The following is a 19792-nucleotide window of genomic DNA, read 5'->3' as shown; positions in this document are numbered from 1 at the left end:
TCTATTGTATTTGTGTTGTGGTATGAGCTGACTGGTGCTGTTTTGTTTCAGGATTAGTGTTGAATCTGTACTTGTATCCAAATGGTCGCAGGTGATGTGCAAAATACTCCAGCGTGTACATGTCTGCAGGTTTCACATAATGAAACGATACCGCAAAATCCGCACAGCAGTCAGGGCCCTGGGAAAAGAGAAAAATTATTCATTTTTGACTAATCATGGACAATGCAAAAGGGTCATTATGCAAAAGTTATACTTCAATGTACACAAGTCCTATAGAAATCTTTGTTTTAAAACACATTTTAACTATAGTGGGAATCTTATTAATATTTACAATCACTTTAATTTTAACATTTTCTTAGAGCATGAAATATTGCTCTATTATGATGCTGAAAAAAGAGATATTTTTACAGTTTAAAACCAGTAAAAATAGAAAAAGAACATTTGTTGTACAGTAATTGTAACTGCAAAATGTAGTTATGAAATATGAAATATGAAAAAAAAAAAAGTCAAGTTTTAATTCAGTATTTAAATTTTTATTTTCAATCTGATGTATATCTGAGTTTAAAGGATATATTTAACAAGAAAAAAGGGTGTGATTTTTTTTTTTTTTCCAAAGCATGTTTTCTACTGCAAATCTGTCTCTGTCTCCGGGTAGGTTTAAACTGAATTTTACATTAAATATTAAAAAATATGGTAAAGGATTCTGATTCAAAGTCTCTGCAGTTTTTATTCACGTTCCTGAGTAATTACATTTTTTTTAATGATAAATGGCTAATATAAGTTTTGCTTTGTCACACTTACCTGTAAAATGTCTGAATATGACAGCACATTATCTGCTAATTTGACTGAAAACGATCCCGTTCACGTACATCTCTAGTTCATTCCTACTGAATGTCTTACACACCGGACACAAACATTGTCGCGCAATGGGTTGTATAGAGAGCAACAGTCGAGTTCCAGAAGTAAAAACATTCATTTTCTCCATAAGGAAATTGATTTTTAACGATAACTTTTAAACCTTTAAAGACAGATCTACTGTGAGCTGCAAGGTTGTTCATTTATAGTATTTTCTTCTGTTAAAGCCATCAGATCGCAACTTAGTTTCAAAATAATCATGTTTAACACCGGAATTCTTGGAGAAAAACTACATTACCCATGATGCTGTACAGAAAATTACACCAATCAGAGTCGAAACAAGCAAAACACCCAAAAGATCTCTTTAGCCCCGCCCACTCCCATAACACACTGCGAATTATGTAATCGAGTCAATCTCTCTACGCTCTCAAAATAATATATTTCAACATATATGCATATTTTGCAATATATATAATCAATATTTTTTATATTTCTCCACCGTTTTAAATTTGATTATGCTGTAGTTTTTTCCCTCACTAAAACCGTTAAGTACTCAGTCTTTGTACCTTTGTATTTTTGTCCGATTTTATTTTTTTTTTGCTTTGAATCAAAGTTTGTAGTGTTACTATCATTCACCTCGTAGCTGATTGACTGATTGGCTAATAACGCTTTAACAAAGACTTTTCTGAAATCCCTATGGGTGAAATGCATGGAAAAAATAGTTCCAAAACCAATGGAAAAAGTGGGCGTGCTGTTGTACTGTCTTTTGTTTCATCAAGCCCGGTGTTAGCAACAGTAACCAAGGAGGGCGGAGCTTAGGTTTAACTGTAGAATGACTCACAAATATTTTCAATGAAAACCTGCCAGCTGCACTCACCCGTTTTGTTTCGTAGTAACTGTATCTCCAGGCCTGTTTTCCACTCTTTGGGGAATTGAGAAGGGTTTCCGGTGTAAAAGGATTAAATGTTTCTCGTTTGATTGGATCTCTTGAATCCCCGGGCTTCACTCCCATGGTCTCCATGCACCTTCCCAAGGCCATGTCCTCCACGGAGCTGAAATTCTTGCAGCGTCCCGTGCTGAAACCTTGCACAAATCTCCTGAGAGCCTCACGGCTCAGAACGTATCCGGCTCCTCCGCTCATGTAACCCTGACGAACAAACGGCCGGAACCTGTGCCCGAAATAAACAGGCTCCTCAGTGTCATGCTGGGAAAGTAGGTATCTCAGGTTTTCAACCACCACAAATGTGTCGTCGTCCGCTTTGAGGAACCAGTCGGCGTCCTGGAGGTGGTGGGCATGGAGGTACTGAAAGGCACGGATGGTCTTCCAGTACAGCTGAGATCGGCCCTCGCTGACGTTCAGTCCCACGGTGGGGAAGTCGGAGCTCTGCGAGCTCATGTACAGCACCAGGTTGCAGTGTTTAGTCCAGGTGGCACGAACGTGCTGGAGCTTCTTCAGCAGATTCTCAGGCCTCGTCATGATCCAACACAACACACGCACACGGGAATACAGGGACTGTGACACCTCATCTGGGAATTCAAGCAAAAATTCGGGTTTTCACTGATTCAACAAGGATGAATCAAAAAAATCTATTTTCTATAAACAGCAAAACTGTTTTAAACATTGATACATATAAATAAATGTTTCTTGAGCAGCAAATCAGCATATTAGAATGATTTCTGAAGGATCATGTGACACTGAAGACTGGAGTAATGATGCTGAAAATTCAGCTTTGATCACGGGAATAAATCACATTTTAACATTTATTACAATAGAAAACAGTTATATTAAATAATATTTCACATTATTACTGATTTTACTGTATTGTTGATCAAATAAATGCAGGCTTGTTGAGCAGAAGAGACTTCTTTCAAAAACATTACAAAATCTTACTGACACCAAACTTTTGAACGGTAGTTTACTGTCCGTTTGATCTAAATCTGCTTAAATGCTTGAAATGAGTTTTGTAGACAAATGTAACAAATATAAATTGTGCATACAAATTCATTTCTTTATAAAACAAAAGCTTTAACTATTTTTGTCGTCTTAAAGTTGCAGAATATAAGAAAAAAAATTTAGACTGTGTCCAAACTTTTGACTGGTGCTGTAAATGCAATGCCATAATGACTCAAAATATGAGTAAGTTTTCCATGCATGAGTTGCATTAGACAAATGTAACAAATATAAATTGTGCATACAAATTCATTTCTTTATAAAACAAAAGTTTGGGTAACACTTTATTTTGATGGTCCCTTTTGAACATGCTGTCGACTAAAAGTAAATGTGCAACTACAGGTGCTGGTCATATAATTAGAATATCATCAAAAAGTTGATTTATTTCAGTAATTCCATTAAAAAAGTGAAACTTGTATATTATATAGACTCATTACATGCAAAGTGAGATATCTCAAGCCTTTATTTGTTATAATTTTGATGATTATAGCTTAAGGCTTGTGAAAACCACAAAATTAAAATCTCAGAAAATTAGAATATTACATGAAATCACACAGTAATTACACAGTAATCCCATGGTCATTGAACCAGGTTTTGGTTATTTTGGCCGTGTGGGCCGGTGCAAATCCTGCTGGAAAATGAAGTCAGCATCTCCATAAAGCTTGTCTGCTGAAGGAAGCATGAAGTGCTCTGGAAATGTCCTGGTAGACGGCTGCGTTGAGTGGACAGCACAGTGGACCAACACCAGCCGATGACATGGCTCCCCAAACCAACACAGACTGTGGAAACTTCACACTGGACTTCAAGCATCTTGGATTGTGTGCCTCTCCATTCTTCCTCCAGACTCTGGGACCTTGGTTTCCAAATGAGATGCAAGATTTGCTCTCATCAGAAAAGAGGATTTTGGTCCACTGTGCTTTATTAAACCCAGAGTCAACGCAGCCGTCTACCAGGACATTTGCAGAGCACTTCATGCTTCCTTCATTTTCCAGCAGGATTTGCACCTGCCCACACTGCCAAAAGAACAAAAACCTGGTTCAATGACCATGGTATCACTGTGTAATTGCTGTGGGATTTCATGTAATATTCTAATTTTCTGAGATTTTGATTTTGTGGTTTTCATAAGCTGTAAGCCATAATCATCAAAATTATAACAAATAAAGGCTTGAGATATCTCACTTTGCATGTAATGAGTCTATATAATATACAAGTTTCACTTTTTTAACGGAATTACTGAAATAAATCAACTTTTTGATGATATTCTAATTATATGACCAGCACCTGTATATGTCAACTAACTTTCATTGGGGTATAAGTAGACTGTCTGCTTAATATCTGCAAACACTTTATTGTGATGGTCCTCCAACAGACAGTCTACTGACTATACTGTAAGTAATTTTGCAACTACATGTCAGCTTAATCTAACCCTAACCCTACCAGTCTATTAATACTTAACTAACACTCTAATGAGAGTTAGTAGACATGTAGGTGCAACGTTACATATAGTCAACAGAATGTGTTAAAGGGACCATCAAAATAAAGTGAAACCAAAGTTTGAACTATTTTTGTCATCTTAAAGTTGCAGAATATAAGAAAAAAATTTGAGACTGTGTCCAAACTTTTGACTGGTGCTGTAAATACAATGCCATTATGACTCAAAATATGAGTAAGTTATAATGAACATACCATTCTTTTTCCATGCATGACTTTTGGCTTGAGAGGAAAGAGTGTGTGGAGTCGCACGAGCTCTGGCTAGAAGGTCGAATCTAACACTTATGAGTTGCTGAACAAAGAGAAAACCAATGAATATCCCACAAAATAGAAATATGTGCTGAGACATCTGAAAAAAAAAAGAGACAAATATTTGAAAACAAGCAATATAACTATATAAATATATATGTTCTGCCACAGAAATATATAACTTACCATATCGGTGCAGTTTAGGTCACAGTTTGATTGTTTTCTGCATATTTAAAATGACTTCTTAAATTTGAAATCAAGGAGGACGACTGTTCTCTGCTGAGGTTCACTAGTCATCTGTCGCACCTTTTTTATTGCAACTTGACACATAAAACTTTTATTAGCTGTTATTTACGTCACAGATCTCTTATCCTGAATTATAATGGTTGTACCTTGTGTTATTAAAAATGTCATTTAAAAAGCTCATATGTACCACAAAACAATAATATAATCATTCCCAATCTTTTTTCTCTCAAATATTACATATGGCTTTTAGAAATCTGGCTACTGGCACAGAATATAAATATGTCCATGACATAAAAAAGTGCATTTTCTGTTCTGTTCTAATTTATGTGCAACCAGCATTAGAAGTACAACATTTCAATTATAGAACACACAAGAAGTGTGGAAACTAGTTGAGCAAGGATGACCTCTGTGTCACAATGGGTCAGTCCTCAGAATAATACTTAAAAGCTCCTTGAAAGTCTAAAGCAATTTTCTCAAGATTGAAGATCAAGATTTCCTGGTCTTCCTTCCACTTTAAGTCAAGAAGCTACTGGAAACTCGCCATAATTGCATATAATTGTCACACAGAAAAAAAACATTTCATGACGAATCTCAGTATACCTTCTACAGACTGCGATTTCTTATAAGATCATTACAAATCACACTGTACAACATGGATCTAATAAACTTGGGCACGACATGTATGATCTTGTATTGAATCTTTAGTTAGAAGAAGAATAAAACGTCATCAGGCATGCGCTAGTGGTAAACAAACTGAGCAAGATGAATAGTGTCTTTTATGTGCCACTATTCCTTTTAGCTAGTTTTAGCGTCATGTCGCCTTGATCGATTCGTCATTTCATGTTGCATTATCACTGGCTATAGACGGGTCATAGCAGCAAACACACTGTGAGATGGTCATCCTACATTTTTGACACATTTTCACAGGCTATCTTTGTCGTCTCTGAACCTCTCACAGTACGACGTAGGAGCACCGTTTATGAGCCACGACCAAAGAAATCGCCACGATTGTTTCAAGTTGATCATCTTTCATCTGAAACAGCCCCAAATCATACAATGTATACCATGCATTATACAGAGATTAGCAAGACTTTAGAAGAATGACAGGACAAATACAGTTCTTTTACTAAACATTATGTGAAACACTGTTCCAAAACCTAGTAAGCTGCAACTAACTGAAATGGAACATCATACGTTTGGGACACTTTAGATAGGAGGCAACTCGCTTGAAAAGCTTGATACTTCTAGATTTAACTTTAAAATTAAGGATACTTCTCAGTATTTGTCACTGAGCTCTTTGGGATGCATTATGGGATTTTTTTCCTCACAAAAGAAGGTACAGTATTTTAGAAAACCTCATAATCATACTTGCTGGAACAGCCTTTGCATTGGGAGTGCATGCCTATGATGCCTTAAAATGCTGCCTACATAGGCAACTCACTAGGTTTTGCACAAGCCAGGATACAAATACAAATAAATTGACTCAGTGAGACTGATGTGTGTGTCTCTCAAGACAAACTATTTATTTGCAAAATAGCGGTAACACTTCACAATCAGGTCTCATTTGTTAACATGAACGATTGTTACAGTTTTTATTAATATTTGTTAATATTAGTTAATAAAAATCCAGCTGTCATTGGTTGTTCATGTTAGTTAATTAATGTTAACAAACTTGGATTTTAAAAATGTATTCATAAATGTTGAATTTAAATAAATGCTGTAGAGGTCTTATTAATTCTTAGTTTGTGTTAAAAGAAGTTAACAAATGAAACCTTATTGTAAAGTGTTACCAAAATATCTCTCAATTTATGCGTTTTTTAAATCCCATCGAGAGTGTCTAATCTCAGTAGTCAACTGTAGTACAAGTTTTAATAATGTCAGATTGCACATACAGTATAACCAAAAATAACTTTTTGGTAAAAAAATACTAAAGTTAACATGAATCATTAAAACAAAAATGATACTGAATGAAGGAAATTGAATAATCAATGCTGTCAAAAATGTAAGATTCAAGTGAGAATAAAAAAAATAAAATAAAAATGTATTTGCAGATCTGTAAAATCATTTATAAAACACTAGATAGGAGTACATAATAATGTACCCCGGGTCAGTCTTTGGATTTGGGTTACGTCCCTCATAGAGTCCAAAGTAAAGGACAGAATTGGTTCCACTCAGGTCCAGCTGTGAGAGGAACAAAATGCTTTTAAATCATTAACACATCATGCATCACATAAATCATTAGAACAGCCTAACCTATTTTATAGTTTATATTTTAACTGACTACGTTTACACGCACACTAATAATGTGACTACATTGACATTTAGGCAATATAATTTACCTCATGTAAACACAATATTTTGATCAAATTGATGTGATAAAGCTCATAACCGCAGCAACCATAATAGTAGTAAAATATGTGGTGTATGCTGATTTTAATCACAATAAACAGGCATGTAAACACTTTAATCATAACTATTCCACTCCAAAGACCAAAGACATGTATGTGCTTGTGACATACATGGATGACGTTGTCATGTGCTTATAAACATGGCAGTAAAGAAGGCATCACATTTTTGGGGTGCTGAAGAAACTGAGATTATGTTGACAATGCTGTGCAACATTAATATGATGTAGTATATTGATGGAGGAAAACATTAAAATGGAGACACATCACTGCAAAAAATTCAATAGTCTATATGTTTTGCACTTGACGCAAGTAGATTAAAAAGTGGCCAGTAACACTTGTATGAACTCGTATGATACTTCATCATCTGTGCTGTGCATTGGGGTATGTGAATAACAGAGGTAAAAATAACCACAATTCTTTGTGTTTTCTCATGTCATGTAAAATCTTACTGTGATTTAAGGATTAGTTCACTTTCAAAAACAATTTTTGCTGATAATTTACTCACCCCGATGTCATCCAAGATATCCATGTCTTTCTTTCTTCAGTCGAAAAGAAATTAAGGTTTTTGAGGAAAACCTTCCAGGATTTTTCTACACAGAATGGACTTCAATGGCAACCAACTATTCCAATGTTCAAAGAAGGTTCAAATGTCCGTCTCAATGCAGCTTCAAAGTATCTACACGATCCCAGTCGAGAAATAAGGGTCTTATCTAGCGAAACGATCGGTCATTTTCTAAAAAAAATAAATATATATATATATATATATATATATACATATATACTTTTTAACCACAAATGCTCGTCTTGTACCATCTCTGAGATGCGCCACGTATTACGTCATCATGTTGGAAAGGTCACGAAAAAATAAAAAAATAAATACTAATAAATTAAAACAAAGATGTCAGAAGATTTTGAAGTTGGAGGAGAAAATGAGATGACATTTTTCGCCCTTCCCTCCTTTCTGAACCGGAGTACACAGAGAAATAACTTAGATAGATGACGTGACGCGTGACCTTTCCAGCGTGATGACGCAATGCATGGCACATCTCCGAGATTGTACACGACGAGCATATGTGGTTAAAAAGTATATATATTTTTTTTTTTTTTTTTGAAAATGACCGATCATTTCGCTAGATAAGACCCTTATTTCTCGACTGGGATCGTGTCGAGACTTTGAAGCTGCATTGAGATGGAGATTTGAACCTTCTTTGAACATTGGAATAGTTGTTTGCCATTGAAGTCCATTCTGTGTAGAAAAATCCTGGAATGTTTTCCTCAAAAACCCTAATTTCTTTTCGACTGAAGAAAGAAAGACATGGATATCTTGGATGACATCGGGGTGAGTAAATTATCAGCAGAACTTTTTTTGAAAGTGAACTAATCCTTTAAAGTCCTTACTCTGATTAAATCAATAAAATAATCACATTATTGGTGCACATGTAAACATAGTCATTGTTGTTTCAAGACCTCATCATATTTCATGTTTCTGCATTCTGTTCTGCTGCAATTTATTGTACCTGGGAAGTGATGTCGGTCCTCCACGGATCCACCTGGAGCCCGTCGCACCAGCCTCCGCGGCCGTACAACCAGGTACCATGTTCATTGGGCACTCCCCCTTCAGGAACCCGCATGGCACAGCCCAGGGGTGATCCTACCCAGAAATGCACATCTGTTTACTCACTGGCACAGTGTGAGCACATCACTTTAACATCATGTGATAAAATGTTATCAAGTGTCACACTCCAACCATCCTGTCACTAAGGTCCTACTAACCAGCTGACTCAAATATGAGTGTGTTATTGATGGCTCTGTTGATCAGGAAGTGGTGTGATGTCACACAAAATTCCCCGCAGAAGTTCTCGTCAGATCCGTGAGCCGTGATAACGGCGTATAACTCCACCTGCCATTCCAGCACACACACAAAAATACACATTCAATTCATGGAAACGTTTTAGTTTTAATTTTCCATATAATATATATATCTGAAGAGTTCAGATGCAAAAGCCTCTAAATGCCATCTGAAATTTTCTTCTAGAATGATAATTTTTATAAAGCTTGTATATTTAAGTTAAGTAATTTCACTTAAATGACAATAGGTAATTTGCATTGCCATTTAAGTGAAATTATTGAACTTAAATATACGAGCTTGATAAAAATCATTCTAGAAGAAAATTTCAGATGGCACTTAGAGGCTTTTGCATCTGAACTCTTCATATATTATTATAATATTATATATTATTATAAAAAAAGTTTTTGTTGGTATTATTATTATTATTATAAATAATAATAATAATAATAATAATAATTGATCACCTTCTTTGTAGAAGCTGGAAGACTGAACTTGATCTCTTGGTATCTGCTGTTATAGTCTTTGTCAAACGTCCCACCAGAGAAGAGCGACGTTACCTTGAAAGGGTACAATCTCTCCGAGTAATTACCTGTGAAGACAATCGCAGATGGTGTCAATATTAATCACAGATGTCCTCATCCCTCTGCAAACTACATAACTAGGTTTATTACTACTGTAACTGTTGTAACATTTATGTATTTTGGAAAACAGCCAAGCCCCAAAATGCAGCTTCCAAGAATATTGTATTTATGATTTCCTGCAAGTGCACTAAAAATAGAGCAACGATAATGACCTTTAAATACATTTAAATACTTATAAGCTTATTTAAGATGACTGTATAAACTACAAGTGTGCAGGAAGCTGGAGTAACACACTGTGCTGACGTTCTCTGTAAGATACATGGTTCCTTTGAGGAAGACTTGATAGAACATGTGTGGGTGAGCAACAGCTTTTACAGCTGCATACAATAAATTAGTCTTCGAGATGTTCTTTCCAGGGAAATATTGGGACAGAGTGTGTATGCAAATATTTAATCTTATGTCCTGGAGAAGATTTTCACTTCAAAGATGGTAGAGCCTCAGAGCCACACCCACCTATGACATCATCGCCAGGGACCAATTGTAGCTCAATGGTAATAACCAGCCAGAGCGGTCTTTTTTTTTTACGGAAAGTTCACTTTGGTTAACTGTTTCAAACTCCCGAAATGAACTTCGTTTTGGCCTGATTTTGTTCGAAATGATGAATCGATTAAGCATATTGGGCCTTTATGCTCACCAAAGCTGCATTTATTCGATTAAAAAAAAAAGAGGAAAAACAGTAATATTTTGAAAAATTCTTACAATTTAAAAGAACTGTTCTCTGTTTGAATTTTACAATGTAATTTATTCCTGTGATCAAAGCTGAATTTTCAGCATCATTACTCCAGTCGTCAGTGTCACATGATCCTTCAGAAATCATTCTAATATGCTGATTTGCTGCTCAAGAAACATTTCTTATTATTATCAATGTTAAAAACAGTTGTGCTGCTTCATATTTTTTAGAAAACCATGATATATTTTTGTCAGGATGATGACTAGAAAGTTCAAAAGAACAGCATTTATTCGAAATAGAAATCCTTTGTAACATTATAAATGTCTTTACTGTCACTTTGATTTAATGAGCTCATGCTGAATAAAATATTAATTTCCTTTAAAACCTTTGAAAACTTTGAACAATAGTGTATACTGTTCACAATGAGAACTGAAAGAATATTGCATCACTTTGTGTTTGTGAAGCGTTAGTGGAACATGTTTATAGTTAATGTGATTAACTGACTTTACACATCCACCAAAAACCACCAAAACACCAGTTGATTTAAAGACCTTGCACAAAGTTGCCACACTGAATGCTTTTATGACCTGTAGGACAATGTTCTGACCTGTCTGGTTGCTGTGACTAAAGCGTAGATTGAGAGACGTCATCCATGGCATCGCCCATGGCGCAGTCTTCATGCTGAAGGAGCACTTATTGTTATTTAGCAGGGGAATCAAAGGGGACACATCCGTCAACCAATGACCTGTGCCTCTGCAAAGATAGTCATAAACATGTTCAAATAGTAGCAGAAATTCAAAAATGGTCCAAAATGATGGTGTTGAAAGAATAGCAACGATTCAGTTCAAGTACCTGCGGAAGGCCGTTATCCAGCGCCCGAGCTCCAGGTTGCAGTAGGGGCTGGTGTGATCGCAGCATATGTACAGCTGTACAGTGTGATCCCAGTGAGCACATGTCTCGTCCCTGCGGCCGGGACAGGACAGGGAGGCGTCCAGCTCCAGAACATCATAATTTGAAATCTCTATAAAGAAAATCAGGAAAAATTCTGATGTCTAGTTTTGAATGACAGGCCTGCATTGGTAGATGCTACTAATGTGAAGCTCAAACCTTTAGGAAGATCCACCACTGCCTGAGCGCCCGTCTCTCCCTGCATTAGATGACGATCAAACACAGGTACTATAAAGGCAGGCTGACTTAGCTGCTCCTGCAAGGCCTCTTTGAATGTGAACCTACAGGATCACATAAATGTGAGCTGGATTTTAAGACAAGCCAATACTTCACCGATTAGCATTAAGCTTTGTATTAGTAGAAACCCGGTAGTATTTTGGAATGACCGTGCTTCCCTCCCTCATGTCCCCCTGAGACGAGAGATTTCTGTATTGTGTGTCTGGAAAAAAACCTCAGATTTAGCGTCAACGGAGGCTTTTTAGTCCAGAGGTGAGAGACTACAGCCAGTAGGAGGAGCTCGTCCCGCATGTCTTCAACCCGCCCATAGGGGGATCTCACGATAAAACGCCGTCTTTTCAGTTTCGAATCGACTTGTAGCCTAGTTGTATCATTTCTTCCGATACTGCCCTCTGTAATCGGTAGGCGTGGCTTGGGAGTGGTAGGGCAGCGGAGCAAGTGCATTCTGGGAGTTGTTGTCTTTCATCCACATGAGCCAAAAATACATTTTCTGGCTTTTCTCAGTCTAGAAGGCACCAACTTCTAAAATAATTTCACATTTCTTCTACATAAATGACCCAATTTAAATTTACATTCATCTTTCCAGCGGTGAAATATCCCTTTAGCAAATTTAAAGGGGGGGTGAAATGCTCATTTTCACTCAATCTCCTGTTAATCTTGAGTACCTATAGAGTAGTATTGCATCCTTCATATCTCCAAAACGTCTTTAGTTTTATTATATTTATAAGTGAAAGATTGGATGTACCGAGTCTTTCCGGAAAAAACCGAGCGGCTGGGGGCGGGCCGTGTGGGCGGTGTGCTATAGCTGTGCTAACTGATCTAACAACAACACAGAGAGACATTTGAAGTAGTTTACTCACCGCATTGCGACAGCGAACCTTTATCATTGTGACTGCTCGATCCTTAAGCATTAGACGATCTGCAAATCCGTCGTGCTTTGTTTATAAAACAATCATCGTCGAAATGCAGGGAACAAAGAGTCGTGCACAACCTCCGTTGATGCTTCGAAAAAACAAACTCCATCCACTATTCCCTTAACGCCGGGTTCTTTGGGAATCTGTGCAGGGTTGTCTTGCCCTGCCAACCAAAAACCCACTTCTTTGGTGACATTGACTTCCCTAAAAGCCGAGCAAAGCGCTTTGAGGTAACGTACTGCTTTCGCTCTCTTCTCTCTCTGGTCTGCGAGTGCGCGCGCGGCCGCGGAGAAGTGCCCTTAGGACCCATATAAGGAAATTCCGCTCTATCTTACGTAAGACAGAGCCATACTCGAAAAAAACTTTCCGAAACTTGTGACAAACCGGAAGGAGTATTTTTGGAACAAAAATACTCCTTCAAACGTACAACTTAACTTTTGAAACTTTGTCCATGTTTAGCATGGGAATCCAACTCTTTAACAGTGTAAAAAACTCAGTATGCATGAAACAGCAATTCACCCCCCCTTTAAGATTATCAGCATCGCCCAATAACTCCAAAATATATTTGACAATGGATATAAATATTTCACCCAACAGATCTTACCACTGAGCCTGCCAGGCCATGAATCTAAAGGTTGGGTAGAGAAACCAGCCCATCTCAGACAGCGCCCCCTTCTGGTCGATCCCAAAGAAGAAGTTTGGTGAAGGTGTGATCTGGAACGTTACATTCACAGGACGCCCCTTTCTATTGCAAACAATCCACATCAGTTAAAAAAAAAAAAAAAAAAATTCATTGATTAGACTTTAAATGACACAATTAAGGCATAGTAGAGGCTGCAAATTCACACAGATATTTTCAACAATTTTTAACCTTAGGTTAACCTGGGTTAAAGGCACAGAAACTTTAACACACTGTTTGGTTGCAGTATCTAAAAAAACTACTTAAAAATACTCTAACATGATGGCACATGAATTAAAGGAGAACTCCGGTCAATTTTATGTAAATTTGGAGTGCTGTCAATACAGAGAACAACGACAAAAATCGGTGTTTCCTACACCGTGTTATCCTCTTTTTAAAATTTGCACCCTGTTGACTTCAATGGGGCAAGTTTTAAACCTGCTTTTAGCCTCTTAACATCCTTGATGTGTCATTACAAGTGCACAGGTCATGTGAGTGATTCCTTCAGAGTGAACACGTGGTGAATCTGACTGCAGTAGATGTGAAAGATATTAATAAAAATGAAGTTAATTCGGCCAGCGCTCATACCTGTATTTACATCCTGTTTTCGGTCGAAGCCCACAGTAGTCGATTGTCGAGTTCTCCACTGTTGCTTAGCTACCTATGATCACGCGCGTGAACTCGACAATCGATTACTATGGACTTCGACCAAAAACAGGATGTAAATACAGGTATGTGCGCTGGCCGAATTAACTTCACTTTTATTCATATCTTTCACATCTACTGCAGTCAGATTCACCCGTGTTCACTCTGAAGGAATCACTCACATGACCTGTGCACTTGTAATGACACATCAAGGATGTTAAGAGGCTAAAAGCAGGTTTAGTACTTGCCCCATTGAAGTCAACAGGGTGCAAATTTTAAAAAGAGGATAACACGGTGTAGGCAACACCGATTTTTGTCGTTGTTCTCTGTACTGACAGCACTCCAAATTTACAAAAAAATGAGCTCAATGTTAAAATTGACCGGAGTTCTCCTTTAACTGTGTGAAGAATAAACAATGTTATTTATTGTGGAAGTACATTACAGCATTTCCAATATGCAAATAAAAACCAGTGTTATTTAATTTTACTTCAGCTTAATTTAAATGAACAAAAACAATTTTTTTACAACACTGAGATTAACCCTGAGATTACAAATGTACAGAGTGAAATATCAAAATCTGAGTACCAGGAGTTAATTACAAACCCAGAATAAAGTGATTAAAAAAATATGGAATTTAAAAATTCATGATTATGTTAACCCAGTGGTAAAAGAAGAACAAACAATCCATCTCTCTCACTATGTGCCCAGTCTTGGGCTATAAACTATTTGCTCACCGTAGGGCTTGCATGACAGAGGGTTCAATATGAACCATAGACGCAGGTATGTTGAGCGAGATGGAACATTCGTCTCCTGAGCAGTTCATGTCCTGTATGGGATTCCCGGGCAAGGCATACACCAGCACCCCAGTAGCATTGGATTCGACCATGTTTTTTATCTTAGACATTCAAAAAAATTGTTAATCGGGCCGTATCTTGTGTCTTGAACAAACATCTACATTGCCTTGCTCATGTAGCTCACCTTTATGAAAAAAGAGCAGCCCCCCTCAGACACCCATGCGACAGCACCTTTGACAGACGTCACAGGTTCACAACCATCCCCTGCATCCAGCAATCTGTATGGATCTGCACCCCAGCGACCATTCAGCCAGTCATATCGGGCATTCAGACGCTTGGCGATCAGCGGTATTCTCCAGTCTGCAATTCCAGAATGTATCAGTAATCTAATGAATATTTAAGAAATGACGCCCCCAGTATGAAAACATAGTACAACCAAGCCATGTGATCCCATCAAGACATCCACACTCACCTGGAGAGGAGAAAAGCACCTGAGCAAGGCCGCAGTTGTGACCACCGCACCCCCATGAGTACAGAACTCTGGGTATCCAGTTTCCCAGCGCGAACACGGGCGTGGGAGAGAAATGCAGTCTGGACAAGATCTCTTTCCCTCTAACAAGAAAAAAAGGTGTCTTAATTTTCATTTATTAATACCTTAAATGACAATTTTTGCTTACTGTAGTCGTACAGTGTTACAGTCATGGTGTCAGATGGTAATACCGTGGTACTTTGATATGCCCTGGATATATCCTTTTCCAAACTAATAACGAATACCACAGTATTACCATGATGTCCTAAAATCATAATAAAACCTAGTACTTTTTGGAAGGAAGGAAAGAAATTTGGAAGGAAAGAAGGAAGGATGAAAGGATTGAAAGAAAAATGGAAGGATGGATGGAAATTTGAAGGAAGGAAGGAAGGGTGGATGGATGGATGGATGGATGGATGGATGGAAAGAAGGAATTAAGAAAGGCAGGATGGATGGATGGATTAATAAATGATTAAATAAATAAATGTAGGAATTAAAAAAGCTTGGTCTGTCTGTCTGTAGAAATCTATCTATTGAATGTTTACATATTCGCAAACTATGATATTTAAATGGTTCTCCAAAGTAATGTAAAGATGCTACACTATTACCTGAATTTCCAAAATCACCAAATCTGGTACTTTTTGAAATAAGTCAATAAATACTGCACATGTACAGTGATAGTATCAGATGGTAATATAACGGTCCTCTGACACTGAACAATAGCCCGGTCTGTGTGTGCGCGTGTCAGTACCTGTGTGCAGCGGCTATGTACACCTGTTCCCTCATCCAGAGCGAGTCCTGCACTGCAGTCTCATCCAGGGACAGGAGCAGGACCTCGGTGTTGGCCGGCAGATACTCCAGCAGGTCCGACAGAGACTCGCTCCACGTCCACAGACACTCCAAAAACGCGGATTTATTAGTGAACGCGTGCACGATGAGCGCGCGCCTCGACTCATTCTGGGGATTGTAAATAAACACTCCATCCAGAGTTTGAACCTGGAAGGCAGGAGCAGGATCACCAGGTTCAAACCCCCCAAGACCTTCACTGGACCTTCCCCTGGATCTAGTGTTACCCGTATTCTGCTCTACATAGTCTATGTGCTCCAGATTATCAAACGATTTCGCATTTCTCGGAGGAGTCGTTGCATTTACGCGAAACGCAACGCATAAATATAACAGATACAAATAAATCAGCAGTAATCGACAATAATACATGATTCTCAATTCAAAACGGGCATTTCTTTGTTCATAAACACGTACGTGAACTATTAAGCTGTTCGTAAAAGTGCCCGGTCCTGAAACTGTTTATCTCTACATTGTTTCACTTTTATTCAAGTTCTTCCTCATATGGATAAACGCGGGGGCGTGACCTACGGCGGCCTGTCAGGTTTGAGTGACACCTTTAAATGGCCAATAAGAGACGAGACGTAGCAGATTACTATGCAAAATAATAATCATACGTTCAAATACTGGAGTGGAAAGAACAGCAACGACTATTTCATTTTATTTAATCGGACATCCATTTCAGAGACTTTTATGTTATTTCCTTGGGGACATCTTTAATATATTTTTTTATTATTAATTACGTTATTTTAGGTCTATATATTATTATAGTATTTATTAAAAAAATTATATTTTAAATTTTCAATTTAATTCGAGTTTAAGTTTAAGTAATTTTGTGCTTTTGTCATTTTTATTCGTTTTATTTATTTTAGCATTAATTTATTTTTTTATTTAAGTTGTAGTTTTAATAATTTTAGTACTTAAACTTAAACTTATTTAAATTAGTCCCAGAGGCATCATTTTTAAATTTAAGTTTTTCATCTAATATTTCTATTTATAATTGTAGTTAACAACAACAATCGCTTTTACATTTCATCATACAGATTGTTTTCCCATCATATCACATATGGTTATTTTTGAAATCATACTTTTCCTTTTTCTTGCTTATTGTGCAGCATGCATATTCAAATGTAATTATTAATGTAATTAATTAATAAATAAGCACATTACATTAATAAATGTATCATTATTACTGAATAATCATATACTTGTTAAGAAATAAAATTAAATATTGCTGATTCATATTAGTGAATATTATATTAAACTGTTAATCAACAAATGAAAAAAATAGTTTTCAAGTTGATGAAGAATCCTTTAAAATGATCAACTAGAACAAGATATATAAATACATATAAAATATTTGTTTATAGAATAGAATAGAATGTTCTATTCTATATTTGACAATGTTCATGCAGTTCATGTCAGTTCAGACACTGACACATGCAGACAAGCACCATGAGGACAAGATAGATTTACAGAAATCAATCACAGCCACATCAGAATGAGTGAGTGAACAAAACCATGAAGTGTCATGAAGTAAAGTCTAATTCTGAGACTCCTTCAAATTAATCAAGCATCTCAAAGGATCTGAACCAGGAGTCGATCAGAGGTCAAATGCAGAATCATCAGAATAATAGCTGAAATCGATGGTGGATGAATCTCATAATCCAGTGAAGCAGCAATTTTCTTTTAATTGCCACCTGATTCATCATGTGCCCATTTCACCAGCCCTATTTAAACAGAGCTCCTGACCACATGAGTGAAGGGATCATCACAGGCAATGCTCAGGTTATTCAGTTCCAGTCTGAATTTATTGGGTCTCTGTTGTCAGCCTAAGAGTTTGGCATCAGACGAGTGATTGTTGTCTGGTCACTAATCCGTCAACTGAACTGAACTGCAACAACATCAGTGCATCATGAAGATCCTGCTGCTGATTCTTCTGCTGTTGTCTGCTTTGACAGATATTTTGTGCCAGAGCTTCAATCCTGATGAGGATAACTGGATGAATGACAGGTACCCGGACGAGGTTAGTGATTTCACTCTTGCATTGTTGTTGAATATAGAAGTGCTATCATTTGCACAGAAATGTAATATTCATATATGATTATTTAACAACAGTAATGAAATATTATCAGTTGGTTGCATTATTTAAGTAATTATATCATCTGAAGGTAAATTTGCTGGAGTCGGAGATACAGACACTGTTGGAAAAGGTCAGCCGAACTCCTGTACTACAACAGGTTTACGGTCTAATGGGGAAAAGATCATCTGGTAAATATATGTATGTTTATATATATATGTGTGTGTGTGTGTGTGTCTATCTATCTATATATTAAATCAATAATATTAAATAATTATGGTGACATTAGGTTTGCTTTCTCTTCACAGCAAAATCACAGATAACACGGAGACGTAAGTATTTTGGCGAGTTTTCCTAATCAAATTCCTCAGAACTGCTTAGTTTGATTTTTTGCACTTATGAGTGTGTCCTATCATCTGTGCATTTAAGTGAATATGACTATAAGTTTGTTTGTTTGTTTTTTTCAAAAGAAAAAGTGTCTGCTCTTGGTGAATCGTGTATGAATAAAATCTGATCATGTGTTTTCTGATCATCACACAAATGACTTCCAGGGCAGAAATTCCAGACTTTTGTGGGTCTGATGGGGAAACGGAATGTGGTTGAACCAGGTGAGTCTGTTTTTTTATTTTTTATTTTGCATTACCTTTCAATATAAATTCTGACATATATTTTCTTCTAGGATCCTTCTAGTAAAAAAGCCAAGTACTGTGACTTGCGTGAAGCTTTAAACATGCAACCACTTTTGGCCCAAAAATCATCAGGCTGAAACATCTTCTGAAATAAAAATAAATAATAAATAAAAACAAGGTAATTAGTTGAGACATTGCGTTTCTTTTATGATATACTGTATACAGTACTTAAGCCATACCTAAAAATGTCTGTGTATGATGATGTATGAGTAATGTATTAGTAAACATTTCCAATAAATAAATGTAGTCTTAAAAAAAATGAGGATGCATTTGTTAATGAGTCGACATCGCCACCTAGTGATTTCTGAAGGATCATGTGACGCTGCAGACTGGAGTAATGCTGAAAATTCAGCCTTGATCACAGGAATAAATTACATTTTAAAATATTACTGTTTTTACTGTATTTTTCATCAAATAAAAACAGCCTTGGTGAGCAGAAGAGACTTCTGTCAAAAACATATTCCAAACCTTTGACTGGTACTGTAATAATAATAATAATAATAATAATATATGTGTATATATATATATATATATATATATATATATATATATATATATATATATATAATGAGAAATAAAATAAATATAGGCCTATTTTGTCACCTTATTGTAGTATAAAAGGGCTTAACGTAATAAAAACTGGATTGTAGATGATGATTATCAGACAACTTCAAGCCACATTATCACATTTTCAAGGGCCCCATCTTGTGGTATTCCTCTGAAACTGCCTTTTGCATACATTTTTAAGGGACCTCGATGTTAAAGAATTTGCTCCATACAGTTAATCTCTCTTTCTTGACTAATCCATCTTTCAGAGGTCAGAATTCCAGAAATACTGAACTAACCTATTTACTCATATTTAATCTCTGAAACCCCGACTCATGCAACACATGCAGGATTTACTGTTTGCTGGTATGACCACAGCCTGCGTATGCTTGCAAAAACGCAAGTTATTATTGGTGTATATTTTGCACACTGGAGCGTTCACTTACCTCATCTAACATGCTGGCAGAGGATGCACAACTTAAAAGGAACGGAAATATTCTGCACGCTCTGAATTAATTGCATGTTGAA

General features: G+C 36.7%; 2 protein-coding genes across 3 annotated transcripts; one reads left to right on the top strand and one right to left on the bottom strand.

Annotated features, from left to right (window-relative positions):
- Position 1: 1 nt before the first annotated feature.
- On the bottom strand, positions 2–16459 carry LOC307171774 (uncharacterized protein; the record flags this gene model as incomplete). 2 transcript variants are annotated; one of them, XM_079893606.1, is made up of 14 exons in its annotated part: positions 15858–16459; positions 15050–15189; positions 14762–14937; positions 14518–14678; positions 13064–13204; positions 11468–11589; positions 11213–11381; positions 10968–11113; positions 9514–9638; positions 8974–9100; positions 8718–8851; positions 4493–4589; positions 1733–2382; positions 2–178 (listed from the first exon to the last, which is right to left on the bottom strand). In XM_079893606.1, exons 1-14 carry the CDS (start codon positions 16319–16321, stop codon positions 2–4), a joined length of 2829 nt encoding a protein of 942 aa, XP_079749732.1. In that variant the 5' UTR covers positions 16322–16459. The 2 variants fall into 2 exon arrangements, with proteins under 2 accessions (XP_079749732.1, XP_079749733.1); XM_079893607.1 differs by lacking the exons at positions 2–178; positions 1733–2382; positions 4493–4589 and adding an exon at positions 5807–6973.
- A 1037-nt stretch (positions 16460–17496) lies between these two features.
- Positions 17497–18766, top strand: LOC307172710 (uncharacterized protein). Its single transcript, XM_079895270.1, has 5 exons — positions 17497–17975; positions 18121–18220; positions 18338–18361; positions 18581–18637; positions 18709–18766. Exons 1-5 carry the CDS (start codon positions 17865–17867, stop codon positions 18717–18719), a joined length of 303 nt encoding a protein of 100 aa, XP_079751396.1. The 5' UTR covers positions 17497–17864; the 3' UTR covers positions 18720–18766.
- Positions 18767–19792: the final 1026 nt, after the last annotated feature.

The sequence above is a fragment of the Squalius cephalus genome (genome assembly GCF_949319135.1).
Source record: "Squalius cephalus genome assembly, chromosome: 15".
Lineage (NCBI taxonomy): Eukaryota > Metazoa > Chordata > Actinopteri > Cypriniformes > Leuciscidae > Squalius > Squalius cephalus.
This window is presented reverse-complemented; position numbering and strand designations above follow the sequence as displayed.